General features: G+C 36.0%; 1 protein-coding gene across 1 annotated transcript in view; it reads right to left on the minus strand.

The window, feature by feature from the left end:
- The window catches only part of LOC149206545 (putative LRR receptor-like serine/threonine-protein kinase At1g67720), a 233,692-nt gene extending 232,863 nt beyond the window's left edge, over positions 1-829 (minus strand). Inside the window, 1 exon segment of the mRNA XM_089395469.1 lies at positions 182-829. Within this exon segment, the coding sequence (XP_089251595.1) occupies positions 182-302 (121 nt within the window). The 5' untranslated portion in view covers positions 303-829.
- Positions 830-10,921: the final 10,092 nt, after the last annotated feature.

The raw sequence follows: 10,921 nt of genomic DNA on the forward strand, positions 1-10,921 counted from the left end.
TCAAACATAATGGAATCTCGGCTTATCACGGTATGCTTCATATGCCTCTTCATTGTGTCCAACTTTATGACTAGAGTAAATTAGCCTACACGCAGTCTCCGTATCTGATTCAGACAAAAGCAATTCGAGATGATATTTACAATCATTTCCGTGACAAGGGATGCAAACCCACAAAACTTACCAGTCCTCTGAGCAATTGAAGGCAGAATTCCAAAAATCATGAACAGCAACAACCCTGTGAAGCTCACCGAACCCATAACAGAAATACCAAATGGCATCATCGGCTGATCCCTCAATCTCATTTATCACCGTAAATCATTTGGCAGGAAAACTCCTTCCTCCCCAAAAGCTGCATACCAAACTGAAATGACTTGTTTCAGAACGACCCAAGATTGCAGAGAAACAGCTTCAACTATCAGCTTAAACTCTTTCTGTAAAAAGTTGAGAAACCATACAGGCTATACGTGGACCCATTTTGAGAAAACTGTGAACTAAATAAATGATAATGGTATATTGCTGATCATATCAGTTCCCTGCAAAAGAGCTTTCACCAGGTGTCTCCGGTGAAGAATCTCAGAATCTCAGTTCTTGTTGTTGCAGAGACAACTGCCGAGATAATGGGTGACGGGGATGGGTAGCCGGACACTTTCTTTGACACGAGAATGACAGCCGAGAATGGAAAGGAATGGATGGTGTCGTGGTTTTTCTTTTGGTCAGGGGTACCATGTCAGACGCGTTCACGGTAACAATTGAAAAGTCAGTATTTCTTTATTTTACTCGCTCTGAAATATTTGCTCCCATTATGGGTCCCAATGCCACAAATCACACGGCTCGAAATGCCATAAATCCCACGACACCCTGGTAATTGATTCTGCTCTTGTGCTGTCCATCACTACCATTGAATGTGTGTATCAAGCCAGCTAATTTGTAGTATACGATCAATTATTATGCTGTTGCTGCTGTCGATGACTTATACTGAAATTTTGAACTGAAGTTAAAAATTGTGTATCTTACTAAATTCTATAAAATATTTAAACAATATCATTTCGTTTTAAGTTTGCAGTTGTCTATAACGCGACTTTTTGAAAGCCTTTCCGGCGGATTTTTCTGGTCGAAATCCCGCAGGAATTATTGGAATCGCAAGTTTGATAGCTAGTTTCTGCACAATGAAAGCGTCCCAGGGGTTTTTCAGGGTGCTGAATCCAAATATGCAGTTAAAAAACCATTTTAACTGCAAGAAATCAAGATTTGACCTCAATTCTTCCGCCGGATTCCATCACCGGAATCTTCAAAAAGTCGCATTATAGACAACTCCTTTAAGTTTTGGAGATTTTCCTGTCCGAAAATTTTTAGAAATTTTTGGAATTATATGTTTGATGGGTTAAATTGGCAGAATCCAAGTCCCTCAAAAGTTTTTATTTATGCTTTTAAATTGAATTTCAAACAATAATGTTATTATTGGACCAAAATTTGTTTAATCAAATTTCATCCAAAAACTAAGAGGAATCAAATTTTTCCAAGTGCAAATTTATTTTTTGAGTGTAAAATTTGAGGAAACATTTACACTTCCATAGATTTAATATATTTAGGTACATGAAAGATACAACTTAAGATGATCTAGGCTCATTTAATTTCTATCAAATAAAGGGTAAAGTTAAAATGATATAATTTTTATATTTAAATATATGATATGGAATAAAATAATTATAGTAATTTTTAAAAGATTACACACCAAAACACAAAACACCAGTTACAAATTCTGATTTTTCACCCAATGACACAAAATGACACATTTGCTTGGAGTCTTTCCACTTTTAGATGGGCTATATTCCACATTATTGCCATGGATTCTCATAAGCTCTTCACATTACAGGAGGTGGAGAATGGAATTAAGAAGGTGAAAACTGGAAAGGCAAAGGACTTGGTTGAGCTTCAAGCAAAGTATCTAAAATGGGGAATGAACGCTCTTGCACCGCACATCATGAAAATATTCAACAACATCATTCAGCAAGGATTCCCAAGAGACTGGACAACTAGCCTAGCAATACTCTTTTTTAAAAGTGGGGACGTTAATAATCCATCCAACTATAGAACAATTATGATCAATCCTTTGTTTGCAAAGCTTTTCGGCAGCATGCTAGAAGACAAAATTAGCAAGAGGGTAGAAGTAAAAGAAAAGAGGGAAAGAGGACAAGTGGGTTTTAGGCCGAAACATTCTACAGTGGATCATGGCATGACGTTGAAACACATTGTTGAAAAGGTTTGGGAGGACAAACAAGAAGTATTTTGCTGCTTTGTTGACTTCAAAAAGCATTTGACACAGTCCTTGGGGATAAGTTGTGGCGTAGAATGGAAGAACTTGAAATTCTTGTGCATTATAGAGCCGTTGTCCATAGACTTTATGAAGAAGTGAAAGTCAAAATTAGAACCTCAGTAGGTATTTCAGAAAGCTTTAGAAGTGACATTGGAGTCAAGCAAAGTTGCCCTCTATCCCCCACTCTTTTTGGTCTATATATTGATAAATTGGAAGAGTGGCTAAATCTGCAAGGTGGAGATGGTGTTCGGTTGGGGGAGTTTGTGATAAAGCTTTTTTTATATGCTAATGATATTGTATTGATTTCTAAATCAGCCCATGGATTGCAAATGCACTTATATGCCCTTGAGCATTTTTGTAGAGCAGTGGGGATGCAAGTCAATACTAGCAAGACCAAAATAATGATTTTTTCTAATAAAAGGAAGTAGAGCCAGCATACTTTCTTCTTTGAAGACAACATTCTTGAAGAAGTAAATGAGTACAAGTACCTTGAGATTGATTTCAACAACAAACTCAATTGGGAGGACTGCAGAAAGAAGAGAATTTTAGGAGGGTGGAAAGCATTATATGCTCTTCAAAACAAATGTAGAGAGGCAGAGTTATGGGATTGGAAAACGATTAAAGTGCTTTTTGGACTCCTAGTTTGTCTAGTGATGCTATATGGGTGTGAATTGTGGGCTAGCAGCACTCCTGTCTCAAAATGGAAACAAATTGAGAAAATCCAAAAACGCTTGATCATGAGCAAGTTCAAAATAAAAAGTTCGGTACCTTATGAGATAATGTTGAGTGAAATAGGAGCAACTTCCATTGAAGCAATTGCTATGGTGCGGCTCATAAGATACCTAAAAAGAATTGAACAAATGAGAGTAGGTAGATGGCCTAATGTTATCTTCAATGAAGGCATCAGTGAAAGAAAGAAAACATGGATGAAACAAAACTACACATGGATGCAAAAATGGAATATCTACCTCAATGTTTGTCCCACAAATAGCAAGGAGCTAAAGGATTTTGTTATGGAGAAGTTTCGTAAAAAGGTATGGGGAAAAGAGTTGGGTAGAAAGAAGAAATATTACATTGAGGAATTCAACCCTACGTGTGATTTACAACAAAAAGAGTTCATTGGAGCTAGCATTTCGTGGAGGGCAAAGGTTCTTATTGCTCAATTAAGGACCAACTCACATCAACTTCGGTGTGAAACAGGACGGTGGAAAATGCCTAAAGAAGCTTGGGAAGAACGGGTGTGTACATTTTGCACATCTGGGGCTGTGGAATCGGAAAAACATTTCATTTTGGAATGTGATGCATTCAAAGACATCAGAGAAAGTTATGAGAACATGTTAGCATCAGTTTCTTGGCATTGTTTTTTAGCGAGGGGATTGTTGGAAAGTTGGGTCAGCTCATCATCAATTTGAATCGAAAAAGGACTGAATTGCAAAGAGCGAAAAACAGGGAACTAATGGTCTCATAAACTATTTTTAGTCTCATGGACCTTAAAATATCATTTCATTTCATAACCCTGGAGCTCAAAAACCATCTAAAACTTGACCAATCAAGATTACTTGAACTACCCAACAAAAATGAATAAATATTGGTAAAATTCAAAAGTAAATTAATCAAAATTCATATAAATTCAAAAGTGATATATAACATTACATATCCTATAATGTTTATTTTTATTAGTTTAATTTCACTAGCTCAACATAAGCATTACATAACATTTTATATCGATGCCATATTGGGTTGGGGTTGGAGAGTGCCTCTCAACGCAATCATATATAACAAAATTTGTGAAACCCAAAATTTATTAATTTGTTTTACAATTTGATTTATGTGTTTAAGGGAGGGTCTTTTAGATCATCATAGTTTTAATGATATAAAAAGTTAGGAAGATCGAATATTTTAAAATTAAGATATATAATGTGTAGAGAAAGTGTTTTTCATCTTCAACCCTCTAATATCACAAAGATAAAAAATTTCAACTCATTGTTTTTTAGGAATTGCCTAATGTTATATTTCCCTATGGAGCTTGTAAGATTTTGCTCTTATTTTAGCAATGTTAGTTTTCTTCTTTACATTGGTTAAAATAAAAGAGATAATATGTTAATATGTCTAATGTTATATTTCACTATGGAGCTTGTAAGAGTTTGCTCTTAGTTTAGCAATGATAATTTTCTTCTTTACACTAGTTAAAAATAAAAAGAGATAATATGTTGATACCCTAATGATTCAACGAAGATGGACACCTTTATGTTAATCACACTTAAGTTGTAGTTGGTTTTGACTGGAGTTTGAAACAACCTTAGGAAGCCTCTTGTCTTCCATGTTCTTTATCTTGTCCTTGTACATTAAGTACCTAGTCATGGTCATGCTTTCAACACGAAAGTGACTCATTTCTATGAGGAAGATAGGATACAGTGTATTGTCTTTTATTTTAAGATTATAAATTATAAAATTCTTTTGAGTTTACTCTTATTTTCTCCACAATTCTCTAGAGTTGTTATGGCAACCCCAAACTTCACAACCATATACCATAACTAGAGTGATGAGAATCTCAAATAGGAATTTTTTCTTCTCCCAAAGCTAAAGCTCCGTTGGTTTACAATTATATTTAAGTCTATGATAAGTTGTCCATGCTCCATTAATCATTTTCTCAATGTTGTGTTCAAATTAAGCATGTGATGAAGATTAATTCCAAGATATTTGTATGAAGTCACTTCTTACAGGATATTATCAAAAATGAAATTGTTGCCAAGGTTTCTATCATAGTTGGACATGGAAATCATAAGTTTTCCACACTTTCATGATGTTTTATCACTATGGGTATCGATATTAGTGTCACCTCTAAACATGTCATAGATTATGCTTTTTTTGGTTCAAAGTTGGAGGGCCATAACCCAGAACAGGGACCAATGTTGTTGAATCCAATCATCTAAAGAAGTTTCACTAAGTGATCTTTCATAATTTGATTTCCATAACCTTTGTTTGGTTCATGTTAAGAGCAATAACTGATATAGAACAAAAATCATTTAGAATTTAAGTTGATTTTCATGATTATAGGGATTTTTTGTAATAAGAATAATGTCATCATCATAAAGAAGAAGGATAATGACAATTCCTGCTACATAGATGTTGAGAAATGATGTTTCTTCTAAGCGATCCTCTAACATGTTAATGTATATGCCAAAAAGGGTAAGGGGAAACCTTGCATAATTCATATATCACAATTAACTTCCTCTGACTAGCCCTCAATGTTCTTAAATTGGGCAATAATATTCTCGTGTAATTTTATCATAGTAGTTATTAACTTGAAAGGGACTTTTAGCTCTTCTAATATATTCTAAAGGTTAGTTTTAAGCATTATGTCAAAAGGTTTTCTTATGTTAACGAAGCAACACATGAGATTGGTTTTATTATTCTAACATTCCTCCACAATTATCCCAGGTGTAACAAGGTGATCCACAATTGAATGGTATCTCCTAAATATGTCCTAGCATTTAGCTCTTTTTTCATGGCTTTCTAGCCACACATTGATCTTGTTTTCCAAAATTATTCCAAATAACTTGGTTAGAATAAGGATAATCATAATGATCCTATTATTAGAGGGGTTATTTTCATCCCCATTTTTTAAAATAGGAATGAGGCTTTGAGTCCAAGGCTTAGGAAAACCATGCTTGATTGCTAAATTGAAGAGCTTGTGAATTTAAGGGATGAGGACATGTCCTCCAATTTTTAGGATTTTTTATTTGGACCTTTGATGTCCTTAATTTTCCTTTTGTGAGTTGCTTTTTTTAAACCCCAAACTCTATATCTTCTAAAAAAACATCTTCCTCTGTAAAAAAGATTTGAATGTTGTCCATGATATTAGGGGACTCGTGAAGCTTTTTAAGGTGGGAATTCCATTCCCTTAAAGGAGCCATATTGTTTTATTTAGTTTTACAAGTTGGGATTTACCTCTAGAATTTCTCAAGATTTAGCTTAGAGAGGTGTAATAGATTCTCTTGCTTCATATTTATACAGTACATTTTTTCCCTTTAATTAAGACTTTGTACTTATTTATCTTGTCAAATTTCAAGGACTTGTTAGAAGCATCCCAAATGGATTTTATAGCAATCTTATACTTCTTATCATACTAAGGGTTGGTTGTTCTATTTTCCTTTTTACATTACACCTTAATAACAAGCATATTAATGGAGCTAGAGAGGGTTGTTATAAAATTATGATAAAGACCTTCAATATTGTTCTTAGCTCATAGGAGATTTAATTCATTATTTAAATCCAATATATATATATACTTTTACTTTTGCTAAATTTCAAGTGCTTTTGGCTATCAAATTTTTCTTTTATGGGGACTTTGTGCATGACAAAGTTTAGAGTTGGGGTTAAAGTTTTATGATCCAAGTAAGGCTTGTGGTCATTTAAAATGTCAAACATTACTATTTAAAGGTCATATATGGGGATATCAAATATCACATTTTCTACAACACTATTGTCATGCCCATGAATACAAGTCATCTAGCTCGATTTCAGCCACTACATGAGACAATTACAAATTATTCGATCTTGAGAACTACAAGTTTCATTAGCTCAAACCCAAATAAATTCTTAACCAGTCTTCAATTTCTCTTTTGTATCTATTGGCTAAAAAAGGTTCCTCATCTAACCATAAAGGATTAGTGCTGGAATCATTACTTGAAAGAATAGCTCAATTAGTTCTTGTTCTAGCATTAAAGTCTAGTAATAGGATATTTACTTCATTTCTCAAATTGCAAATATCTTGTTCTAAGTCATTATAATAATGATTTTTATCTAGATTGTTTTTCTTACAAAAGATAGAATTAATATGCATAAAATAATATTTTCTATATAAATCTTCTTAGCATTAAAATCTGAAAATTTCATCCGCGTGGCCCATGGGGCGTAGACTCATATAGTGCCAAGGTATTTTGTTAAGGCATTATGTGGTGAAAAGGTCATAGGTTTGAAACTCCATGGGAAAAAAATCCAATCATGCTAAGGCTTGGTGTGGCCCATGCTGAGTGCGATCCTCGAGTGATTTTGATGGCTTAGATGCCCCTAGGTTATAGCTACTCAAGTCGCGGATTAGGTGTGCTAGTTATATCGGGACTCACATAACCTAGCAAATAAGAAAATTCCATCCACATGTATTATTGAAAGGACATTCCTTATACCCGATGGCGGTTTCAAACCCAAGAACATTGAATATTGGTGGCGGGGGTGTTAACACTCCAAGAACGGATGTGTAAAATGGCATTGAGGGCTGATGGAAAGTGTAGGAGGTCGTTCGTCTAAAGAGTTTGGCAGCCATACTAGAGTTATAAGGGTGCATGATGAACGTATGTGGCAAAGGTTCATAGTGGTTATGGGAGCTAAGGAGGGTAGCGACAATGTAGAGGAGTATGCATAGGCTAGCCGACTGTACATGCCCCTTTCACCACATTTGTTTCATTGTGAAGCTAGTCCAAGCAAAAGGCCTGGAGGTCTGCTTGAGAGAAAGGGTGTGAATTGTTGGGTCTGGGACCCAAGCGATGGGGAGAGCGATAGTTTTTCGATCAGTTGGAAATTGAAGGATCGTGGTGAGCTAACAGAGAGCTTCATTGCTACATGAGGCTTCCATGTTCGGAGGAGGTCTCTTGGCAAGCTGGTAATCGTTATTGTTTCAATTCCCACCATTTGGCTCAGAGTGGTCTTTAACCGACTTGTTATCGTGTATATTTGTTTTGGTTGGTTGTTTTTGTTGAATTGTGGGGGGGTTGGCCTGGAGGGGCTCTCTATTTTTGGTGTCTTGCAAGGTTTTAGTGGCTGAACCAATGGAGAATTATGGTTTTAGTGGCTATTGAGAGTACTGGTGGTTGGCGGTGCCCGTTTCTATCTCTGAGGGAGCGTTGAAGTATGAGATTCGGTAGGTTTACTTGGTGACTTTTAAACTCTTCGTCTTTAGTGGGGCATCTTTACATGGTGGCATGTGTCCTTCGATCCTATGTGAAGGGGGCAGGGATTTCTCAAGAGATACGATGTGAGATATGGTTGTTGTTTACTTGGTGTAATAACGAGCATGAAATGCTTCATCAAAGGGGTCAGGCCAGGCGTGATGGGGGCCCCCTGTGGTGATATGCAGACTTGGGTTGGAAGAGTAGGGGCAGAACATGGTGGAGGACGGCATGAAGGGGCTTTAGATGGACAATTTCCCTAAGAATTTGGGCCAACGATGGCCCGTTGTCCCTCGAATCTATTGTTTGGTAGCTTTAGTTGGTCATGGAAGATTTGGGAGAGATGTGGCAATAATAGCATGAAGATAGAAATGAGTTGATGCTTTTATCAATGAAATTCAACAACATGATGGATTCTAACTGACGTAGTCAGCGATGCATGGTGGAGTGGCTGGATCAAATTGAAGGAAGAATTGATCACCTGGAACACCATGCCCATGATGGAATTCGACCTCTAGATCCCTTATATGTAGGGCAAGGCTTGGGGCCTCTAAGAAATTTCTGATGATGCTTGTTTTCATTTGTATTCCCCGTGTTTTTTGGTGTATTTTTGTTTATGGCTTGAGATCGGGATATAGTGTATGGCATTTTATTTTTTCTTTGCATATAGCTCTTTTGGCTAGTAAATCTGGTTGAAGTGAAATCAAGAGAGCATGCAGAAATGGAAAATCAAACATAATCTTATAATCAAATAATAGAATTCCTTTTGATTGACAAAAAAAGGATATTCCTTATAAAGCCAAATATGACCATAATACAAATGCTTTTATGTTATAGACCGTGGATTCTTCATGTTCCTAAGTTTCTACAAGAAAATATCAATTTTGCTCAAGCTCCAACTTAACATAGGGCCTTTACACCACTAAAAGTGACAACAACTCCATGAGAGGATCCAAAGTGTCCCAAATCCCTATTTATGATTATATTTTTTGGCTCTCCATTTTTTACATATAACTAACCACCCCACCCTCCAACACATATGGAAGGGTAAGATAGTCTTTAGGGCTCAAGGTTGTTCAATAACAAAGCTCAGAGGCATTATGACAATATACTTGATATTAGGTCATCATGTCACTTGTGATAATTGAATCCTAGGTGGGAAGGATAAAAATAATTACTTCTGACCACCCAACATAAACCAATTAATCTCTATATTCGTAATAATAGCTTGCTCTATTTCTAATTATTGCATATCTTCCTTCTTTCTTGGCTTCTTTCACCTTTTGAACTTCATCCCTTAATTCAACTTGATCTTCTAGAACATGGTCTTCATTTATAAATATTCCTAACCCTCTTAGATTCAAAAATTTACTAAGTATGCCATATTTATGGTTATTAGAGCTTACTTCAACATTAATTAACATATTCTTACTCTCAAGTACTTTTCCCTGCCTCTTTGCTTCTATGAGACATGTCATTTATATTTGTAATTTGTGTTATAGTTCTTCCTTGCCTAGAGTTAACACACCCTCTTTTTTCTACTCTTTCAAACCAAAAATTATGAGGATCAAGGCTTTTATTATGCTCATGGTCTAACTCTATAAGCCTTTCCACTTTGATGGATTTGATTTCCAATTTACCTTCTAGACTATTTAGGGACAAATTGATAATTAACTTTTCTTCTAGCTCTTTAAAATTTCCTATATTAACGACCCCTCCTTCCTATGATAGTTGTTTCTTTTCATGGTTTTACTTTTCCATTTCTTATAATCTAATCTCCATTTTCTACAAATTATTCCCCAATCCTATTGTTTTGTTATCTATATTCTTTTGAACTTATCTTCAAAGGATGCAAACTTATTATCAAGCATTACCTCTAACTTTGTCTAAAACTTGGCTTCTCTTTCTTCCCTGCATTTTTCTAATGATTCTACATATTTGCAAAGAATTTCTAAGGCTACTTTGTTAAGCCTCCCCTCGAGAGTGTTTGGTAAATGTGGTGAATTTCTCATATTAGACTAAAGAAATAGAGAGAACAAATTATAATTAAGACTGGGAGAAGTGATGAAAACTGATTATGGGGGTTTGTGAAATTGGACCCCTCAAGGTTCGAACTCCAGAACCTGTGGGTTATGGGCCCATGAAATTCTAATATCTTTGCCTTATTTGTGCAACAATGGAACTTATGCACCTCAAAACCCCAAATAACAACAATGTGAAAACCACCGTCCTCCTTGGCTTTCTCAGTTACCTCATATTGAAACTCACCTGTGCTTCCACATTCTCCTCCAACCCTAGACTCCAATCAATCATCTCAGCAACGAGATGGTGTTTTAGGCCCACTGATGGATTCATGTGAATTTGGGCCTGGACAACTTCTACACACATTCCCCCCCAAGGCCCAAACTCATGGTTCCCATCCCAACTTTGTGGTCGGGGATCAAACGGCTCAGAGGTCACCCCCTTTTCTTATGCTTAATTTTTGTTTTGGCCCAAAGGCTTGAGTACATGAGTCATGCCTCATGTCAGGTTGTTTGACATAGTTAAGGTTCTCTTCTTATTTAGGGCTCTCACACCCAACTCTCACTTAACAATTCTCATGGTCTCTCACAATTCTTGTTGGCACACACTAGGTCACTTGCACGATTAGGGCGTTTAC

This window comes from Pinus tabuliformis, chromosome 1_2, assembly GCF_031772625.1.
Source record: "Pinus tabuliformis cultivar Carrire ecotype Pingquan chromosome 1_2, CPIR1, whole genome shotgun sequence".
In the NCBI taxonomy this organism is placed as follows: Eukaryota; Viridiplantae; Streptophyta; class Pinopsida; order Pinales; family Pinaceae; genus Pinus; species Pinus tabuliformis.